We start from the raw sequence: 23,237 nt of genomic DNA, 5'->3' as shown, positions 1-23,237 counted from the left end.
AAACTTGTGACAACTATGTCGGGGCCAGACCCCGGCAACTTATAAAGATCAAAGATGACAGCTTTCAGTATGGATCCCACATCAATGTAAAGAAAACAAAAATCCTCACAACTAAACCAATAAATAACATCAGTGAACTGGAGAAAAGATTGCAGTTATGAGATTCCATTTTGCTAGGATCTATAATCAACACTTATGAAAACAGCAGTCATGAAATCAAATGATGTATTACATTAGGCAAATCTGTTGCCAAAGACCTCATTAAAATATTCAAGAACGAAGATGTCAGTTTAAGGACTAAGGTGCACCTGTCCTAAGCCATTGCATTTTCTATTATCCATATGCATGTGAAAGTTGGACAGTGAATAAGGAAGATCTTAAAAGAATTGATGCATTTGGATTGTGGTGTTAGCAAAAAATAATGAAAGTTTCATGGACTGCCAAAAAAACAAACCTGTCTTGGAAGAAGTACAGCATGAATACTCCTTAGAAGTGATGATGGAGAGACTTCATGCCTCGTATTTTGGACCTATTGTCAGGAGGGACCAACCCCTGGAGAAGGACATCATGCTTGGTAAAGTGGAGAGTTAGCAAAAAAGAGAAAGACCCTCAATGAGATAGATCGACATAATGACAGCAACAATGGGCTCAAACATAACAATTGTGAACATGGCACAGGACTAGGCAGTGGTTCATTCTGTTGCACATTGGGTCGCTATGAGTTGGAACTGACTCAACAGCACCTAACAACAACAACATTCAACAGACATTTGTATGACAAACTTATGCCAGGCACTATACTAGAATGAAAACACAAAGATAAATAAGTCATGATCTTTATCTTTCACAGTCTTATAGGGGAAAACACCATACAAATAGATTGTTTCATCTCAATGTAATAAATGCCCTGATAAAAGAATACACGGGGCAATGCATAGAAAGAAGTCAGGGTTTCCAACTGGGCCGATACCACACTAAATAGCTTTTAAAATCAGCTACTAGGTATTAGTCTAGTGCATTTGACAAAATTATTATTCTAATTGAGTTAGACTGCTACTGTCCAACTTCTTAACTGTTAGTGACTTTAAACAAATAAGTTTAGTTTTGAAATTCAGTTTCCTGAATGGTTATAGGGATGTGGTGAACATATCACAATACTATAAAAGCATTTCAATCACTGTAAGACCCTATCTTGAGAGACAGTAGGAGCGTTGGTGGTGCCAGTGATTACAGGGCATGACTGCTAACCAAGAGTCAGCTGCTCCAGGGGAGGAAAATATGAACATCTCCTTTTATAAAATTTGCAGCCTTGGAAAATAACTTGGAAGCTCTTTTCTGTACTGTAGGATTGCTTGAGTTGAAATCAACACCATGATAGGGTATAGAGAATATAAAATGATATTATTAATATCAGCCCCAAGTAAATTATACTGGTTGCTTTAAAATATGACAGCGAACTGAAATAATGACTGCTTGATTAGAAATCTGGTTTAGTATCTACAAGGATATTATGAGAATTATAAAACTCTTTTATTCTTGATTTTACTTTTAATCTCACATTATCTCATGGCCTTAGAACAGTGAGATGACGTATATAATATATGATTTTATGTTTTGTTTCCAGACTGACATCTACAGACACCATTCCCAAAAGCAAATTTCTTGCCCTGGGATCCAAATTTCGATACAGTGGCCGGACTCAGGCTCAGACCAGGCAAGCTAGTGCTCTGATTGACAGACCTGCCCCACACTTTGAGCGTACAGCTAGCAAACGGGCATCCCGGAGCCTTGATGGAGGTTTGTATTGAATAGCAATGATTTTTTTGCTGCTCATTAGGGAAAGACAAAGAAGTACAGTTATCTATGTTGTAGTTGTTGTGTGCCATTGAGTGGGTTCCAACTCAGTGACCTGTATAGGATTTCCGAGGAGCGACTGGTGAGTTTGAACCACTGATCTTGCAGTTCAAACCAACCTCGAGGTCGAGTGTTTATCCTACAGTGCCACACCAGGGCTCCAACAGTTATCTGTAAGAGAACCAAATTAGAGAATCTCAATGGTAAAACTGAAAGGGATCTTGCTGATTGTCTAATTCACTGGTGTCGTCTTAAGAAAGGAAGAACTGAGATTCAGAGAGAGTGGTAATTAGATCAGGGGTCCCACAGCTAGGTACTTATAGATCAAACATCTTTATTAATTATAATTCAGAATCTCTACCATAGAGTCAAAACCTAATACAGCATGCTGAGTGAAAACCCTCTAGAACACTTAAAAATAATTACTTAGGTAGTAGGAAAGAAGAAAGGGGACTGCCTCAGTTACCACCAGTAAAAATCAGTTGCTGTTAAATTGATTTGGACTCACGGTGACCTCGTGTGTCAGAGTGGAACTCTGCTCCTTAGGATTTTCAGTGACTGATTTTTTTTTAGACATAGATTGCTGAGTTTTTCTTTCAGGGTGCCTCTGGGTGAACTTGAACCTCCAGTCTTTCAATTAGTCAAGTGTGTTAACTGTTTGCACCATCCAAGGATTGTGCCTCAAATGCAACAGTCATTTACAAAGAAGTTTAGGGGGGTGGAAACAGAAGTTTAGTGCAATTTTTAAGTGGCAGTTATAGACTGAGAAAAAGCAGTTCCATTATTGGGGTCTCCAAATTTTATTTAATTAAAATATGAAATTAATAAGTTTCATGACTGTATATATTGACAGACGTGTCTGAACTTATGTGTGGTGGATTGATCACCTGTTCTAAGTTTACTCTCAAGAATTTGAGACCATTACTAAAATAAAGTAACAATCCACATTCAGGTCCTTATGCCACTAAAAGAAAAAGTGATGAATAAATAAAAGTTCAGAAGGCAGTAACCAAAATAGAGTATTATCAACTATGTTTACTGAGGACTCATCAGTGCATATTCTTTTGCTATCTATTATAAAAACAAGGTCCGCATTACTATGTCTATAAATAGTTGAGAAATTAAAGATTTGAGTTCTGAAATCAGACAGACCTGGTTCCAACCTCAACCTTAGCACTATGTTCTTAGGAACATGTTCTTAATTTCTGTGTCTCTGTTTTCCCATTCATAAAATGGGGATGATGATAATAATTGCATACTAGCTCAAAGAGTTTTTATGAGGAATAAGTGATATAATGTATGTATTGTACTTAGCACAATGGTTGACACTTACATGCCTCCCCAAAGTTTAGCTGTCCTTAAGATACTGTTCATGTTCTGGCTACAGCATTAATATTTTGTTTTATGTCAATCCAACCATATTATTATATTCTAGCTTGTGATATATCCAGACCCTCTCATGGAATATCTAGACCATTGTGTAGAAGTCATAGTCACTGTTTGGAAATTCCCACTAATTCAGCAAGTTTTTCTGTCTGTGGTGTGAGGAAATTTTGCAGTAGAATGTACAGAGTTTCTTCTTTCAATGTTCTTACCTGTTTCATAATTTGGTAATCTCGTGTGTTAGGCAATGTGCTAGGTGTAGTTGGCATTATAGTGATGAACAAGACACACATAGCCCCTTTGCTTATAGAATTCTCAACCTAATGGGGGGAGTATTATAATGCTGGTCATAGTGGGGAAATAGGCATTATGATTATTTTCATTAAGTGACATTCATTACTTTGTTAATTGACATGATTTTTTTTCTCACTTTTTATGTGATGTAATAGATTACATTGATTTACTTTGTTAAATCAACTTTGCATTCTTAGAGTAAAACTTACTTTTTTATATATTATTTTAATGACTTTTCATAAAAGTAATGGATTTATAATTTTCTTTTTTGTAATGTGATCAAGTTTCGGTATCAGTATGATGGAATTCCTCTTTTTCTATTATCTGAGAAAAATTGTTTAAGATTGATATTATTTCTTTCTTAATGTTTGGGAGAATTTACCAACAAAGCTATGTAGGTTTAGAGATTTCTTTGTGGGAAGTTTCTTTACTTACAGATTCCATTTCTTTATTAGATTAAGGACTATTAAGATGTTCTAGTTCTTGTTTCAAAACTGATTAGTTGTATTTCTTTTAGGAAATGTCTATTTCATCTAAATTTTCAAATATATTGACCTAAAATTATCCATAATATCCAGTTATCTTTTTAATATCTGTGAGGTCTGTATAATGGTCCTCTTTTATATTCCTGATATTGCTATTTTTCTCCTAATTAATTGTTTCTTTATTAATCCTGGTGTGACACTGTGGGTTAAGACACTTGACTGCAAGCCTGGTTTGAACCACAAGGTTGGTGGTTCAAGCTCACCAGCCACTCCTTGAAAACCCTAAACAATGACAAACAATCTTTTTTTCAAAAAGTAACTTTTGGTTTTACGGGTTTTTTTAGTTCATTCCAGTTTATCTCTCCTCTTCACCTTTCCCCCTCACCCCATGTGGCACTGTAGGATAAGCACTGGACTACAAGGTTAGTTTGAATTGAAAGGTTGGTGGTTCAAACTCACCAGCTGCTCCTTGAAAACTATATACAGGTTCATGGAGTTGGAACTAACTTGATGACACTTAACAGCAATATCAATTTCCAAATACCCTGTTTTTCTCTGTGTGCTATCTTCTCCATATGAGAACAGGAAAGTGGAACCATTTTCCCACCTTTTCTCAGGTTCTTCTGCATCCTCCTTAAAAAGGAGACTTGCCCTATGCCCCCTCTCCCTTTAAGTTATACAACTAAGTGAGAAATGATGTAGACGGGAAACTTTCACAAACATTGCTTTATAAGAGTCTGACTTTAATGATGCAAAGAAGCTTCTTTTCACTTCTGTTATGTCTGGTACTCAGAGCATCTGCTTTACCAGCTGGAGATCAGATCCCAATTTATATTATAAGTCATGAGGATAACTAATAATGATAACAAGAATTTTTCATCTAATGTTTTTGTTGCACTTTTTGCTTTTCAAGCCATCTTCATATGTTCCTACTTAAAAATAACTTAGTAAACAGGAAGAAACATTTAAGAATTCTTGTTTTACTCATGAGTAAGCTGGGATACACAAAAATATGTAACTTACTAGAGTCACACAAGTAGACAGTTCATTCATTCATGAGTTGTAGTGTTTTGTGCCTAGTGAGCACATCCGTATCATCTTTGGAGATTTAAAACAAAGCTCATGACCAGACCTCATTCTTGGACATTCTGACTTCTCTGTCTCAGTGGATCTGATCATAGGCTGGGTATTTTTGTTTCTCATGATACACAGATGATTCTTGTAGACCCTCACACAATGGAACTACTGATCCATTGCATGCCTATTGTATGCCAGGAATTGGGCTAGTAAGTAACAGAGATGGAGCTAGAATCTAATCTTTCCTTTCCTTTTTATGAAGTCCTGGTGTGGCACTGTGGGTTAATGCGCTCACTGGACTGAAGTTACTTAGTAAGTTGGTTTTGTTTTACCTTTTACTGCTCTTAGGTATAATTAAGTTTATGCTGTTGTCAGCCAAGAGCAATTTTAATTCTGATGGTCTGTGGGTCACTTCACCAGGGAACCCTGGTGGCACAGTGGTTAGGTGCTTCCACCAGCTGTTCTACAGAAGAAAGATGTTACCAATCTGTTTTCATAAAGATTGGTTGTTGCTGTGAAGTATCATTGAGTCACTTCTGACTCACAGCAACCCTATGTAGGGTTTCTGAGGAGCAGCTGGTGGGTTCGAACCACCAGTCTTATGGTTCAAATTGACCTTGCAGTCCAGTGTTTACCCTGCAGCACCACATATAGCCTTGGAAACTCTATGGGGCAGTTCTGCTTTGTCATATTGAGGTGCTATGAGTCAGAATCAACTGAATGGCAGTGGTTTAAGCTTATTGTCACCAGCACTCTTCTTTGCCTACCAACACCAACCAAACCCACTGTCACTGAGTAGATTCTGACTCATAGCAACTCTCTAGGACAGATAGGATTTCAGAGACTGTAAATCTTTACAGCAGACAGTCTTATCCTTCTGCAGAGTGGCTTGTGGATTTGAACCATCAACCTTATGGTTTGCAGCCTAGTCCTTAACCCACTGCACCACCAAAGCTCCTTCATCTTTGCCCAAACTTTCAAAAATAGGAGATAATTCTGAAAGGTAAATGGCCTGTGTATATGCACCAAAATCTTGTAATAGCTGACAAGTAAATTCATAATACCTGAAGAACCCATGATTCTCTGATGTGATCTGTAGAAAAGGAAAAAAATTGAGAAAAGGAAAAAAATATTTGCCTCTCCAGGGCTTCCAGGTGATATCTTTCCTTTGAATTGCATACCTGTGTGTGCATAATTAACTTTTGCCCAGCATATTCATGAAATAATACTTACTGTTGCACTGTAGGATAAGCACAGGACCTCAAAGTCAGTTTGAACTACAAGGTAGGTTGTTCCAACTCACAAGCTCCTCCTTGGAAACTCTATACTGAGTTGCTATGAGTCGAAACTGACTCGATGGCACTGAACAACAACCCAGAACAAGAGAAATAAAAGAATTGAGTTACATTAAAAGTTATTTCTGTTTGGGGTTTATTAAGTATTTTTATTTCAATTGAATATGCCTTCTCCAACTATCCTATAGAGTTGATGTTTTCTACATAATATAGATAATAGAGCCAAGGTTTATAAGTTAAACTCCTTGCCCTGGGTCACACTACTATGTATGCCTAAAGTGAACCCATACCTAAGACTCAAGATTCTATTTTTTTATTCTTATCCACATGGCCTTTGATAGTCAGGACTTTCCAAAGTAATGCCATCATTTTTCCCATCTCTGAACTGTTTCCACCTCTGTTTCTAACTCCCAGTTTCCATACTTAAATGTCTACTTTTCCATATGCTGTGCATGCTGCCAGGGCTAGGAATGCGGAAGACATATATCATTTGGCTCTGTAATATTAGTATTGGATTAAAACCAATTATAAGTGGCAAAATAACACATGGTACAAGAATGGGCTATGTTTCTATGATGCCAAGCAGAGCTGAATTAATTCTTGGAGAGGAGATGTGAATACACATGAATGATGATACTTTAGCACAACTGTGAGCAAAATATTTTGTCACATTATCCTGTGTTGTTAGATTTGGTTTGCCATCTGCCAGTCTTGCACTGACTGGCTTATAGCACCCATGAATGGTAGGGAATTGCAAGAGGCCACAGATTTTTCTTGGAAAGATGAAGTAGATTCTTGTGCTTCTGCTATCTTTCCTAATTAATCCTCCAAGGAATGGTTACTCTCACTGAAGATCATTATAGGGTACCAAGCATTTATTTCTTGGCATTTTGTTTATAAAGTAGCTATATATTAAGATATTTGTTCTGATTCATGGAATTCCTTTGTTTTGCTGAATCCTTTCCATTTATGAATAAATCTAAACTTATCAGGATAGATTGTGTTTGATCTGCTTAGTTTAAGAAAGCAAGAAATTGTATAATAAAAATTGTAAATACTTCCATGCAAAAGGATTAACATTATAAACTGATGTATATATGAGAGGATAATAATCTGTTATCAGAGAAAAATTAAATTCTGTAGAAAAACACCCTTATTCCTTGAAACTTCCACATAAGTGAGGTTTTACTACAAAGCATAAAAGCATTTTATTTTAGCCTCTCAAAGAATAAAGATAAAACCCATTTTTAAAAATGGACAAGTGATTATTTTAAAGCAAGCTTACCAAAACTTGGCTCAGGAGTCCTGGTGTGGTGCTGTGGGCTAATGTGTCAGACTGCAAAGTCATTTGAACTGCAATGTCAGTGGTTCAAGCTCACCAGCTGCTCCTTGGAAACCGTATACAGGATCACTATGGGTCAGAATTGACTCGATGGCACTTAACAACAACAACATCCAAAACTTGGAGTCCTGGTGTGGTGCTGTAGGATAAGTACCTTGAACAGCAAGGTTGGTGGTTCAAATCCACCAGCCCTCCTCGGAAACCCTGTACAGGGTTGCTATGCATCAGAACCAACTTGGAAGCACTTAACAACAACAATCTAAAACTTGGATGCTAAATAACCTAATATCAAACAATAATTTACTCTGTGAACAGATCAAACTTTTGCCATAAGCCTATTACTGTTCTCTCTAAAATAGTTTTTATAGTCTTTGCCCTATGACAGGGTTTCTCAACCTCAATACTGTTGACATTTTTGACCAGATAAGTCTGTGTTGTAGGGGGCTGTCTTGTGAACTTGTAGGGTGTTTAGCAGCATCAGTAGCCTTTTCTTCTCCCCAGCTGTGACAACCGAAAATGTCTGTAGATATTACTAAATATCCCCTGGAGGGCAAAATCGTCCTTGGTTGAGAAGCACTGCTATAAATATATTAGAGAATAGAAGCTATAATAAAAATTAGTAAGACTCTAGGCGAGGTTAGTATAATACCCAAAATATTTTGTTTAATGCTAAGGATCAAAGGTTTTGAATTCTTATTATTGTGATCAAATGATTAATTATTAAAGAGGAAAGTGTCTTGTTCAAAGATTTACCCTTACAAGCACTGAAATGTGTAGTACATGTCTTCTCAGGAGATCCATTTATCAAGTTGTTTTGTAATCATTCCAGGGAGGCTTCACAGAAGAAATTTGACTTAATCCCTGTTTTCCTAGAATATATTTTAGGTTCCTGAAATTGCCTATAAATAAACTGGGTTTTATTTTTAAAAGTCTGGACAAAATCAGAATTAACTCCTTTTTTTCCACCATAGACTACATTCCAGGTTCTTAAAAGTTTCTATATTTTAACAGATTACAAAATAACAATCTTGCTAATAGTTTGAAAACATAGGCTTGAGCTTCTTTTTCTTACTTGGTTGTTTTTCCTCTCCAGAATTCAGCTCTTCTAGAACATGGTCATTACTATATTATAGCTTTTTATTGTGGGTACTTACCTGACAGAGCAGTAAGGATGCTATTCAGACTTCAAAGTCACCCATGATAAAAAGCCAAATGTGACTTTGAAGACTGAATAGTAGAGTGGCTCTTACCTTCACGTACCCTTCTCTTTTCCTTTTCTCATATAGCAGCAGCAGCTGATTCAGCAGATCGAAGCCCTCGGCCCACCTCTGCACCAGCCATTGCACAGAGTCAGGTCACAGAAGGCAGTGGCCCAGGTGCACCTGTCAAAAAAACAGCGGTCTCTAAAACACAGAAGGAAACAGTGAAGGCTGAAGTGAAAAGGGAAGAACTGCCCCCTGAACAAGTTGAGCCAGAACCTACAGAATCATGGAAGGTATGTCATAAATCCAAATATCTAGACAATTCATTTTCTAATTTAGAAGATTTAACTTCTTTATCAGGAAGGGTTTCAGAGCATATGATTCCTGTAGAACCCTAACAGTTATTTCTTTCTCATTCTTTTTGAAAAATGGCTTCTCCCATGAGCCTATAAAATATTTTCATAGAATTATATCATGAAGACTGTGAACTAGCCTTAAAAAAATGGATTTATGAACCAGACCAGTATGGTGAATTTTTATACAGAAGAAGTTTCCAAATTGCTTTTTAATAATAAACTTTGCTAAAAAAAAAAAAAAAAACCACTTCAGTTGAGTCCCTCCAATTCATAGTGCTCCGTAGGATTGAGGAGAACTGTCCCATAGGGTTTTCAATATTGTAAATCCTTACAGAAGCAGGCTGCCCATCTTTCATAATTAAAATATAATTTGATTTTTTTTAAGATGGATTATATATGCACATTTCCAGAAAACAGAACATCTGTATGATTGTGTCTACAGCACATCTATATGGATGTTCAGATCTTAAGCTAGCTTTACAAAGAGTGGGAGATCCATTGTGTAGGATAGGTTATGCTACTTAGTTGCTTACAGTTCTGGATTGATTTTACCCACAGTCAGTTAGCCATTTAGAAAAAGCACCAATTTAATTAGCAGATTTCCCAGGAATAACTAACTGGACTGATCATTTATGTTAGTAAGCATTGTAAACACATTTAAGCCCTATTAAAGTTGATATACTAGTTCAAATTTATTGAAGTAAATACCAATCTCACTGTTGACAGCAGAAATTATGATAAGTAGTCTTCATAAGAAGAATTTTTATGTTAATAAATTTAATCTCCTACTAAAACTTTAGAAGCCCTGGTGGTGCAGTGGTTAAGCTGCATGACTACTAACCAAAAGGTTGGTGGTTTGAACCCACCAGCTGCTCTGTGAAGAAAGATGTGGCAGTCTGCTTCTGTAAAGATTCATAGCCTCAGAAACCCCATGAAGACAATTTTACTTTTTCCTGGTGTGGCGCTGTAGTATAAGCTCTGAACTGCTAACCGTAAGGTCAATAGTTCAAACTTACTAGCTGCTCCTCGGATCATTGTGAGTTGGAACCAGTTCAGTGGCACTTAACAACAGCAACATAAGGTAGCTATAGACCTGTTGTGGCACTGTGGTATAAGCAAGGTTAGCAGTTCAAACTCACTAGCCACTCCTTGAAAACCCTTTACAGGATTGCTATGAGTCGAAACTAGTTTACCTGCCTTAACAACAACACAGGGTAGCTACCTATAAATCGGGATAGATTCAACAGTAGGGGGTTTTAAGACTTTAGTAAGTGCTCTCACCATGTCAGGTAGATTAATCCTGTTCTTTTGGAGCCAGTTCAGTGCCTAGTTTATTTATGGTAGAGCAGATGCCAAATTGGCTCCAGTTTGACTGTATCTTCTAAAAAATAAACTGTTAAATATAACAACATGTAGTTTTTATTGTCTTTTCAGACCAGAGTCCAGAGAGGAAAAAAAGATTGAGGGAATGGTGGGTGCTTGCATTTTTATATCTAGATAAATGTGCATGACCTTGGCTATCAGGTTCAGTGTCAATAATTCCTATTTAATGGTACATGTTTTTAACGTTAGAATATCTCCCCTGGCACTTCTGACTGTCCATCCATTTGTAACATAACTGGAAAATGTTGAATTGCTGGAATGACAAGGGAAACTTCTTGAGTGATTAAGATTCCTTTGGCCTTCTGCTAATTTACAGACACTAGTATTTTAAAAAATAAGCTCCCTTTGCTTTTGGAACCGCAAAAGAATGGAGAGATCATCTATGATAGATGTCCCTCCCCTCATTCAGGTGCTAGTAGGGAGAATTCTCACCAATTAATTTTATATAAATATTTGGTTTGAGATACTCTGTTGAAATTAGACTGAAAGCCACCTCTGATAACACTAAGTTAGTAGTTGTTGTTTGTTATGTGCCGTGGAGTCGGTTTCGACTCAACAGGGTTTCCAAGGCTGTAAATCTTTATAGAAGCAAAAAGCCTCATCTTTCTCCCACGGAACAGCTGGTAGTTCCAAACCACTGACCCTGAGGTTAGCAGCCCGATTTGTAACCACTACACTACCAGAGCTCCTTAGTAGTAGTTATGGCAAAATTAAGGATGACTGAGCTGATTTTGAAGGAGCCACTGGGCTGCTAAAGCCTATAGGCTTGTTGTTAGGTGCAATCAAGTCGGTACTGACTCATAGCGACCTTATGCAAAACAGAACAAAAACAGATCCTGGGACAACCTCACTACTTTTGCCACGCTTGAGTCCATTGATGCTGCCACTTGGCCAATCCATCTCTCTGGGGTCTTCCTCTTTTTCTCTGACCCTCCACCTTACCAAACATGATATCCTTCTCCAACGACTGGTCCCTCCTGATAATATGTCCGAGTATGAGAGACAAAGTTTGGCCATCTTGGCCTCCAAGGAGCACTCTGGCTGCACTTCTTCCAAAACAGATCTATTGGTTCTTTTGGCAGCCCACAGCACTTTGAACATTCTCCTCCAACACCATAACTCAAAAGCATCAATTCTTCTACGGTCGTCTTTATTCACAGTCCAGCTTTTGCATGAGGTTATTGAAAACACCAAGGCTTGGGTCAAGGTGCACCTTAGTCCTCAAACTGACATCTTTGCTCTTCAACACTTTAAAAAGGTCTTGTGCAGTAAATTTTCCCAATGCAATACGTTGCTTGATTTCTTGACTGCTGCTTCCATGAGTGTTGATAGTTGATCCAAAAAGAATGAAATCCTTGACAACTTCAGTCTTTTCTCCGTTGATAAGAATGTTGCTTATTGGTCCAGTGGTGAGAATTTTTGTTTTCTTTACATTGAGATGTAATCCATATAGAAGGCTGTGCTCTTTGATCTTCATCAGTAAATGTTTTAAGTCTTCTTCACTTTCGCAAGCAAGGCTGTATCATCTGCATATTGCAGGTTGTTAAGGAGTCTTCCTCCAATCCTGATGGCACATTTTTCTTCATATAACCCAGCTTCTTGGATGATTTGCTCAGCATACAGGTTGAATAAGTATAGTGAAAGAATATAACCTTGTCTCACACCTTTCTTAACTTTAAACCATTCATTGTTCCCATGTTCTGTTAGAACATCTGATTCTAGGTACAGATTCCTCCTGAGCACAATTAAGTGTTCCAGAATACTCATACTTCTCAATGTTGTCCTTAGCTTGTCATGATCCACACAATCGAAAGTTTTTGAATAGTCAGTAAAGCACAGGTAACCATCTTTCTGATATTATCTGGTTTCAGCCAAGATCCATTGAACATCAGCAATGATATCCCTCTTTCCACGGCCTCTTCTGAATCTGGCTTGAACCTCTGGAAGTTCTCTGTCAATGTATGCTTGCAGCCATTTCTTTATTACCTTTAGTAAAACTTTACTTACATGGGGTATCAATGATATTGTCCGATGATTTCCGCATTCCATTGGGTCACCTCTCTTTGGATTGGGCACAAATACGGAACTCTTCCAATCAGTTGGCCAGATAGTTGTCTTCCAGATTTCTTGGCAGAGATGAGTTGAGTGCCTCCTGTGCTGCCTCACTTTCTTGAAACATTTCAATATTTATTCCATCAATTCCTGGTGCCCTGTTCTTTGCCAATTCCGTCAATGCACCTTGGATTTCCTTCTTTAATATCATTGACTCTTGATCATGTGCTACCTCTTGAAATGGTTGAACATTAACCATTTCCTTTTAGTACAGTGACTCTGTGTATTTCTTCCATCTTCTCTTGATGCTTTTTACATCATTCAATAATTTGCCCAGAGATTCTTTCAATAACGAAAGTCAAGGCTTGAAGTTTTTCTTCACTCGAGAAATGCTGAGTGTGTTCTTCCTTTCTTCTGGTTTTCTGATTCCAGATCTTTGCACATTTTGTTGTAATATTTGGCTTTATCTTCTCAAGCTGATCTTTGAAATTTTCTATTCAGCTCTTGGACCTCCTAATTTCTTCCATTTGTTTTAGCATCTCTACACTGGAGAGCAAGTTTCAGTGTTTCTTCTGACATCCATTTTGACCTTTTCTTTCTTTTTTGTCTTCTTAATGACTTTTTACTTTCTTCATGTGTGATGTTTTTGATGTCATCCCACAATTCTTCTGGTCTTCAGTCTTTAGTGTTTAATGTATCAAATCTGTCCTTCAGATGATCTCTAAATTCAGGTGGGATATATTCAAGGTTGTATTTTAGCTCTCATGGACTTGTTTTCATTTTCTTCAGCTTCAGTTTGAATTTGCATAGGAGTAATTGATGGTCTGTTCCACAGTCTGTCCCTAGCCTTGTTTTGACTGATGATATGGAACTTTTCCATCGTCTCTTTCTGCAGATGTAGTCAATTTGATTTCTGTGTATTCCATCTGGTGAGGTTCATGTGTATAATCATCTCTTATGCTGTCTAAAGAAGGTATTTGAAATAAACAAATCATTGATTTTTCAGAATTCTATCATGCGATCTCCAGCATCATTTCTATCACCAAGGCTATATTTTCCAACTACTGATCCTTCCTCTTTGCTCCCAACCTTTGCATTCCAATCACCAGTAATCAGCAATACATCTCGATTGCATGTTTGATCAATTTCAAATTGAAGAAGTTGGTAGACTTCTATTTCTTCCTCACTGGCTTTAGTGGTTGGTGCATAAATCAGAATAATAGTGGTATTAACTGGCTTTCCCTGTAGGTGCATGGATATTATCCTATCACAGACAGCACTGTACCTCATGACTGATCTGGATATGTTCTTTTTAACAACGAATGCAACACCATTCCTCTTCAATTTGTCATTTCCGGCATAGTAAACCATGTGATGGTCAGATTCAAAATGGCCAATACCAGTCCATTTTAGCTCACTAGTGCCTAAAATATCAGTCTTTGTGCATTCCATTTCATTTTTGACAACTTCCAATTTTCCCAGATTCATACTTCATACATTCTGTGTTCTGATTTTCAATGGATATTTACAGCTGTTTCTCTTCATTTTGATTTGTGCCCTATCAGAAAATGAAGGTCCTGCGGGCTTTTCTCCCACGGGCTTTACTCCATTCATGTCATCATGGTCAACTCTACTCTGAGGAGGCAGCTCTTCCCCTGTCGCATTTTGAGTGCCTTCCAACCTGAGGGGCTCATTTTCTGGCACTATATCTGACAGTGTTTCTCTGCTATTCATAAGGTTTTCTGTGACTAAATATTTGGAAGTGGTTTGTCACTCCTTCTTCTTAGTCTGTCTTCATCTGGAAGCTCATCTGAAGCCTGTCCGCCATGGGTGACCCTGCTGGTATTTAAAATACCGGTGGCATAGCTTTCATAATCACAGCAATTCAGAAGCCTCCACAGTACGACAAACTGACAGTCGAGTGGTGGCCTATAGGCTTATAAAGCTATAAATCCTGCCACTACTACTACTAACTCAGGGTTATCAGATGTGTCTTTCATACAGCCTTATAAGCCCTATGGAAGGAGCTCTGGTAGCGTAGTGGTTATGAATTAGGCTGCTAACCTCAAGGTCAGCAGTTTGAAACTACCAGCTGTTCCACAGGAGAAAGATGAGGTGTTCTTCTTCCATAAAAATTTACAGCCTAGGGAACTCTGTACAGGGTCGCTATGAGTCAGAACTAACTTCACAGCACATAACAACCACCATCAAGCCCTAGAGAGCAATTCTCCCGTGCCCTAGAGTGTCACTATGAGTCGGAATTGACTTAACAGCAGTGCATGGGAGCTGATTTTATTTGTAGCACTTAAGGAAATAACTATGGCATTTACCTAAAGCCGTGTTTATTACATAAACCAACAGTAGTAATAAAGTAACCTTTCAATTGTGTAAATTTGACCATTTAACACTAGTTTGGTGCCAACTAGAGATAGGTTTTTGCCATCTTAAGTCATTTGGCACATTTTCACGTAACTTAATGTTTTCTGTAGGGGCATGCACAGAATACTGTTCTTACTTGACCCTTATTCTTAAATTGAAGAACAGGTTGTCAGTTTCCTGATACTAGATTTTGAAAGGATCCAAAACAGCAAAGAAACATTTTCATTTAAACAAGGAATCATTATAGAATGATTAAAAGTTATCACTTATAAAGTGGCGGCATCAAAAGTTCATGGAAAATCTCATTATATCTTTTAATTCCATTTCCCCACAAACTTTGGAAGCCATGTGTATAAAACTCTATGAGCTAACACATCTCCATTTTATCAGTAAGAAAATGTAACCACAAAGAGGTAAGATAACTTGTTAATGCTGGGATACAAAGCAGAAGTGCCGGGATCGTTAAGTACTCCTGGTAGCTGTAAGTGCTGTAGCTGGATGTGCTTATAATCTGACAGTCCCAGAGTCTGGTGTTCTCTTCTCTTCTCTACACTCAGTCATGGAGAAGACAGCATAAATGAGTGACGTCATATGCCTAAGAAATGCTGCCAAGTGTGATAAAAAGAATACGTTAAAACCACAAACTGATCCTAATCTGTAAGAACTTAATGATGCAAAATGATTGATTCAACAGTTAATAAAAATAGTTTTCTGGTTTTGAAATATCCAGTGTTGTAGACATTAGTCACTCTACTATGCTTCTTCTTAAGAGCCTGTTGAGGTTTTTTGTTTTGTATTTGTGATGATTCTATTTTGTGGAAATAAAATGGGTATTATTGTAAAGGTATTTCAAATCTAAGCTGAAGGCCTTAGCTGTTCTCTTCCTGTTATTAAGGATGAATTTTGCCCTTTCACCAAACACATGGACTCCAGTTCCCTAGAAAGGAGATTTCAGGTGTTGAATGTTGCAGCTGAGTTTATTTATAAATATCCCTGAAAGTAATTGCATGTGTCAGTAATAATTTCGATAGTTTATTTTGATGTTTTGTTGTCTAATCAACTGAAGAATGAAACTGCCTCCTTAAACAAATTGTTCAACTAGCAATATCCTTTAAATTTACCTGTTTGGTATTATATGTGGCTTATTTTATGTGCGTTTTGTAAAGATTTTTGTTTGTATCTATCATGTAAGTCATACATTGATATCTTCACTTCTGAATTTGTTTTTTAATGTTATTTAAAGTACTTCCAGATCATCAAAAAAAAGGAGGGGGGGAGTGGGGGAGAAGCAAAATGAAAGCATATGGCAATAACATTAAATAAGCCAAAATCATTATTTTAAAATGAGTACTTCAGCAATAGAATCATTTCTTTAGTTTTCTTTTTGATCATTTTGATATTATTTAAATGTTACCTCTTCAGCTTTGAGAATGTGATGGTGAACTAACAGATTGCTATTGGGAATGATGCCCTTCCTATAACACCGTCCATATACTGCAGCATGACTACATATCAGAGCATATTTCACAACTAGCTTCAAGTTTCAATTTATTTTGAAACCATGCTATTCATAGAAACCTACTAACCTAAAATGTTTTTACCACTTTATTTCTTAAATGTAGGTGGAAAAAACCCACATCGAGGTCACAGTACCCATCTCAAATGGTGACCAAACTCAGGTTTGTGCCGACAGGTCGCTTGTTCCTCCTCCTAACCCCATGACCACTCCACCACCATTTTTTTTCCCCCTTTTCTGACTCCCCTGTCCTTAAAAAAAAAAAAGTTTATAAAATGAAGGTTCAAACAGATGTGAATGAACCAATATTTTATCATTTTTCTTTCTTTTTTTAATTATGGCAAAACAGAAGCTTGCAGAAAAACCTGAAGATCTGATAAGAATGAGGAAGGTTAGCCATTTTTCAGTTTCACAAAACTACATTGCCATTTCCCCCATGCTGACTTATAGTGTATTAAAAAGACAGTGATCCATTCTTTTCATTGATCTCTCTTAATCAGAAATTAGCAGGTACACACATATATACTTCACCAAAGAAATTATAATTCTGCACTATATATTGAAAGGTTTTATTAAAACAAACCTTTCAGTAGGAAAGTATAACTTTAAACATAATTAAGAAGGAAGGATGAAATCTATCATTTATGAGAAATTTTTTAAATCATATATTCATAAAAATTTAATAATATTTTATATATACTTATATAAACCCTTAGCAACAACTCCCAGTATTATTAATAACCATGAGTTTCACTGCTCTGTTCCTTAGCTTCCCAAATATAAAGTGAGATATATTTGTTCTTATTTTAAAGAATACTGGCTGAGGAGCCCTGGTAGCGTAATGAGTTACGTGTTGGGCTGCAACTGCATGATCAGTTCAAGTCCACCAGGCACTCCATGGGAGGAAGATGAGGCTTTCTGCTCCTATAAAGATTTACAACCTCAGAAACACTAAACAAAATTTCTATGAGTAAGAACCAACTCCATGGCACACCACTATCACCATATATAAAATTATGAAAATTGAGAGAGAAAAAACGTTTTAAGCATTTCTCTGCTTTATAGAGCATGGGACATTAAAACTATATGTTTCAAGCTAACCCTCAAAGAACTCAGTTGTTAAAATGAACATAAGACAGCTTACTAAGAAGCCAATGAAGCTAGGAGCACTGTCTATTTAAATAACTTCATCACATTCTTTCATTTTTTCCCATGAACAAGATCATCTATTTTCTAGTAGTAGTCATGTTTTCTGTGTGTCCTTGTGTTTCTGTGACCATTTCATGTTGGCATATGCTGCACTGCAGACATTTCATTTTAAATATTTTTTTGGTTTGCCAATTCGCAGTTTTGTCCCCCCGCAAGAACAACATTTTAATTTTTTATGCTTTTCTGTTTCCCCCCTTTTCATTTTCACAGAAAAAAAGAGAGAGACTAGATGGTGAAAGCATTTATATCAGACATAGCAATTTAATGTTGGAGGTTTGTATGAACTTGAAGCTTATTTCAGTTGGTTGCCTGGAACCTTCTGCATTCTTTGCTGATCCCCTTTTCTTCTTTCTGTGCTACATTTGGTTTTGCATGCCATTGCATGAGACGTTGTTAGGTTTAAAATGCTTTTGCATGGTGGTAAACATGAAGATATGCAAACATCTCTCCTTCTGACTTTTTTTTAGTTTCCATCTCTCATACTTATCTAAAAATATATGATTGGGATTTCTTTTACAGCTAATGGTTCCATTATTTTACCTACTTTTAGAAATTTCTTTATAATTTCTAAAAGTTCCTTAAATTTTCCAAGAATATAAATTCTCATGTCTTTTCCAAGAAGCATATTTGCATTATATTTTCATCTTCTGAAATGAGACAATGTGGACAAGTAAGAAAATTATCAAAATCCAGAGAGAACTTACAATAAGAAATACCAAACACTGACAGAGGCAGGGAAAAAAAGAAAGTAAGATACAGGAAGAAAAGGAAGCAGCCTAGTCTTTAATGAGTAGTTATTATGAGATGGGGAGCATGGTGAGTCTGTAGGATAAGTTCTGGACTGGAAACCACAAGGTTGGCGGTTCAAGTCCACCAGAAGCTCTGTGGAAGAAAAAAAAAAAAGAGACTTCCTACTGTACCCACAAAGATTAACAACCTTGGAAACCCTATACATGATCACCATGAGTTGGAACTGACTCGAGGGTACCTAACACCAACAATTATGAGATAAGACAGTTTACTCCTAATGTTTGTGAGGTACAGCATTATTATTTTAAAGATGAGAAAATCCAGGCTTAAATAAATTAATTTCCCTAAGGTCACAGAGCTGGCAAATTGGTAAAGGTAGGATTTGAGTTAGAATTTGTCTAACTACTAAACTACCCTGCTTCCCATTCATAAATAGCAACATGCTGTATGCTATAGGAACAATAAGGCCATTTTCCCATTATATTCAACATTGGTTAGATTTTTACCAGACCTGTATCAGTGTGCTTTATCTAGTGTTAAGCTGTGTATTGATAGAGAAATATAAAATTAATTAAAAGGTGTGAGGAACATTTAAAGAGACTGGAATAATTCCATGTAGAAAACATGCTAAGTCCAAGTAAGTTTACACATTGGAAAAACTCTGTACAGAAGTTGATGGCCACATCAAGTACACAACTCTTTTCAGGAGTGCCAAAAGAAGTGAGTTTTGAGAAACTCTGGCATCAGTGATTTAAGTAAATATAAAGAAAACTTTGCAACATGAAGATTATTGAAACATTAAAATATATTTGCTGAAGAAAGTTATAGAATCTAGTTATAGTAATTCTCTGGATGAAGTTTTAAATTTAGTGGTCTCACTTTCACATGGACCTTACCAGATAGATTATACATATGGACCTCACCGGATGAAATACACAGAAATCAAATTGACTGCATCTGTGGAAAGAGATGGTGGAAAAGCTCCATATCATCAGCCAAAACAAGGTCAGGGGCAGACTATGGAACAGATCATTAACTGCTCATATGAAAATTCAGACTGAAGCTGAAGAAAATGAAAACAAGTTCACAGGAGCCAAAATATGACCTTGAGTATATCCCACCTGAATTTAGAGGTCATCTGAAGAATAGATTTGATACATTAGATACTAAAGACTTAAGACCAGAAGAGTGGTGGGGTGACTCAAGAACATCATACAGAAAGAAAGCAAAAGGTCATTAAGAAGACAAGAAAAAAGGGAAAGATCAAAATGGATGTCACAGGGGACTCTGAAACTTGTTCTCCAGCATAGAGATGCTAAAGCAAATGGAAGAAATGAGGAGGTCCAAGAGCTGAACAGAAAATTTCAAAGGTCAACTTGAGAAGACAAACAAAATGTACAAAGACCTGGAGTTAGGAAACCAAAAGGGAAGAACATGCTCAGCATATTTCAGGCTGAGGTAACTGAAGAAAAAATTCAAACCTTGGTATTGAAGGATTCTATGTGCAAAATATTGAATGATGCAGAAAGCATCAAAAGAAGATGAAAGGAATACACAAAGTCACTGCACCATAAATAAATGGTTGGTGTTCAGCCATTTCAAGAGGTAGCATATGATCAAGAGCCAATGATTCTGAAGGATAAAGTCTACGGTGCATTGAAATCACTGGCAAAGAACAAGGCACCGAGAAAAGATGGAAATCAAACTAAAATCTTTCAACAAACTGATGTGCTACTGGAGGCACTCACTCATCTCTGCCAAAATATTTGGAGGACAACTACCTGGCCAAATGATTGGAAGAGCTCCATAGAGAGGTGACCCAACAGAATGCAGAAATCTTCAGACAATATCATTGCTATCCCATGCTATTTTTTACTAAAGGTAATGCAGAAATGACTACAACCATACATTGACAGAGAATTTCCAGAGGTTCAAGCCAGTTTCAGAAGAGGATGTGAATTGAAGGATATCATTGCTGATGTCTGATGTATTTTGGCTGAAAGAAATTACCAAAAAAAAAAAAAAAAAAATGTTTACCTGTGCTTTATTGACTATGCAAAGGCTTTTTGATTATGTAGCTCATGACAAACTATGGACAATATTGTGAAGCATAAATATTCTGGAACGTTTTTAATTGTGCTTATGAGGAACCTGTACATAGACCAAGAGGCAGTTGTTCGATCGAACAGAACAAGGAAACACTGAATGATTTAAAATTAGGAAAGTTGTGCACTAGGGTTGTATTCTTTCATCATACTTATTTAATCTGTATGCTGAGCAAATAATCCAAGAAGCTGTATTGTATGAAGAAAAACGTGGCATCAGGATTGGAGGAAGACTCACTAACAACCTGTGATATGCAGATGATACAACCTTGCTTGCTGAAAGTGAAGAGGAATTAAAATACTTGCTGATAAAGATCAAAGACCATAACCTTTGATATGGGCTGCACCTCAATGTAAAGAAGACTTAAACCACATCACTGGATCAATAAACAACATCCATACCAATGGAGAAAAGATTGAAGTTGTCAAAGATTTCACTTTGCGGGGATCAACAATCAACAGTCATGGAAGCAACAGTCAAGAAATCAAACAACCTATTGCATTGGCAAATCTGCTGCACAAGACCTCTTTAAAGTATTGAAGAGCAAAGATGTCAGTTTGAGGACTAAAGTGTGCCTGATCCAAGCCATGGTATTTTTAATAATATCATGAGCATGTGAACGTTGGGAAGTGAGTAAAGAAGACTGTAGAAGAATTGATACTTTTGAGTTATGGTGTTGGAGAAGAATATTAAGAGTACCGTGGATTGCCAAAAGAACAAACAAATCTGTGTTGGAAACAATACAGCCAGAGTGCTCCTTGGAAGCCAGGATGGCCAAACTTCATCTGTCATACTTTGAACATAGTGTCAGGAGGGACCAGTCACTGGAGAAGGGCATCATGTTTGGTAAGGGGAGGGTCACAGAAAAAGAAGATGATCCCCAACAAGATGGATTGGCACAGTGTTGATAGCAATGAGCTCAGGTATACCAATGATCAGGCATACAACCGTCAGGCATACCAGGACTGGGCATTGTCTTGTTCTGTTATACATAGGTTCGCTATGAGTCAGTACTGACAGAATGGCACCTAACAACAACACCTTCATTTGGAATGACTTGAATTGTGCTGACTTCAGAGCCTAGATAACCTTTTTCTAAACCTAAAGTAAGGAGCTCTGGTAGTGTAGTGGTTACAAGTCAGCCTGTTAACCTCAATATCAGCAGTTTGAAAGTACCAAGTTTTCTATGGAGTAAAGATGAGGCCTTCTGCTCCCATAAAGATTTACAGCTTTGGAAACCCTATGCAAGGTCGCTATGAGTCAGAACCGTCTCCACAACACACTACCACCATCACCACCAATCCTAAAATACTCTGACCTGGAGATTCTAGGCCACAAATGCTACTATCAATTTTATCAAAAGTATTAATACATCACCTAGTAGATTCAATTGCACAGTGCTAGGTGCTCCACTCTTCTGTCAGTTTGTCATATTATGGTGGCTTCTGAGTTGCTGTGATTCTGAAAGCTATGCCACTGGTATTTTAAATACCAGCAGTGTCACCCATGGTGGACAGGTTTCAGATGAGCTTTCAGACGAAGACAGACTAGGAAGAAGGAGTGATGAACTACTTCCAAAATATTTAGTCACTGAAAACCGCAGAGAAAACTGTCAGATATAGTGCCGGAAAATGAGCCCCTTGGTTGGAAGGCACTCCTCAGAGTAGAGTTAACAATGATGACGCAAATGGAGAAAATCCCGTGGGAGAAAAGCCCGCAGGACCTTCATTTGCTGATGGGACACAACTCAAAATGAAGAGAAACAGCTGTAAATATTCATTGAAAATCAGAACACAGAATGTATGGAGTATGAATCTGGCAAAATTGGAAGTTGTCAAAAATGAAATGGAATGCACAAACACCGTTTTTTAGGCACTAGTGAGCTAAAATGGACTGGTATTGGCCACTTTGAATCTGACCACCATATGGTTTACTATGCCGGAAATGGCAAATTGAAGAGGAATGGTGTTGCAGTCATTGTTTAAAAGAACATATCCAGATCAGTCATGAGGTACAGCGCTGTCTGTGATAGGATAATATCCATGTGCCTACAGGGAAGGCCAGTTAATACCACTATTACTCAAATTTATGCACAACCACTAAAGCCAGTGAGGAAGAAATAGAAGTCTACCAACTTCTTCAATTTGAAATTGATCAAACATGCAATCAAGATGTATTGATGATTACTGGTGATTGGAATGCAAAGGTTGGGAGCAAAGAGGAAGGATCAGTAGGAAAATATGGCCTTGGTGATAGAAATGATGATGGGAGATCGCATGATAGAATTCTGAAAAATCAATGATTTGTTCATTTCAAATACCTTCTTTAGACAGCATAAGAGATGATTATACACATGGACCTCACCAGATGGAATACATAGAAATCAAATTGACTTTATCTGTGGAAAGAGACGATGGGAAAGCTCCATATCATCAATGAAAACAAGGCCAGGGGCAGACTGTGGAATAGACCATCAATTACTCATATGCAAATTCAAACTGAAGAAAATGAAAACAAGTCTGCGAGAGCCAAAATATGACCTTGAATATATCCC

The 23,237-nt window shown here is 37.2% G+C and overlaps 1 protein-coding gene across 6 annotated transcripts in view; it reads left to right on the top strand.

The window, feature by feature from the left end:
- Positions 1-23,237, top strand: part of EPB41 (erythrocyte membrane protein band 4.1 (elliptocytosis 1, RH-linked)) — a 256,505-nt gene that overhangs the window by 181,479 nt on the left and 51,789 nt on the right. For 2 of the 6 annotated variants that reach the window (XM_006862206.1, XM_006862205.1), the window contains 4 exons: positions 1,625-1,797; positions 9,017-9,225; positions 16,725-16,781; positions 18,038-18,100. In XM_006862206.1, coding sequence (XP_006862268.1) covers positions 1,625-1,797; positions 9,017-9,225; positions 16,725-16,781; positions 18,038-18,100 — 502 coding nt within the window. Of the gene's footprint in view, positions 1-1,624; positions 1,798-9,016; positions 9,226-16,724; positions 16,782-16,967; positions 17,010-18,037; positions 18,101-23,237 lie in introns of all 6 variants that reach the window. The other 4 variants (XM_006862207.1, XM_006862208.1, XM_006862203.1 and 1 more) reach the window with 3 other exon arrangements.

The sequence above is a fragment of the Chrysochloris asiatica genome, unplaced genomic scaffold (genome assembly GCF_000296735.1).
Source record: "Chrysochloris asiatica unplaced genomic scaffold, ChrAsi1.0 scaffold00047, whole genome shotgun sequence".
NCBI classification, from domain to species: Eukaryota; Metazoa; Chordata; class Mammalia; order Afrosoricida; family Chrysochloridae; genus Chrysochloris; species Chrysochloris asiatica.
Note: the sequence above shows the minus strand (reverse complement) of the source record. Positions and strands in the feature narration are given on the sequence as shown.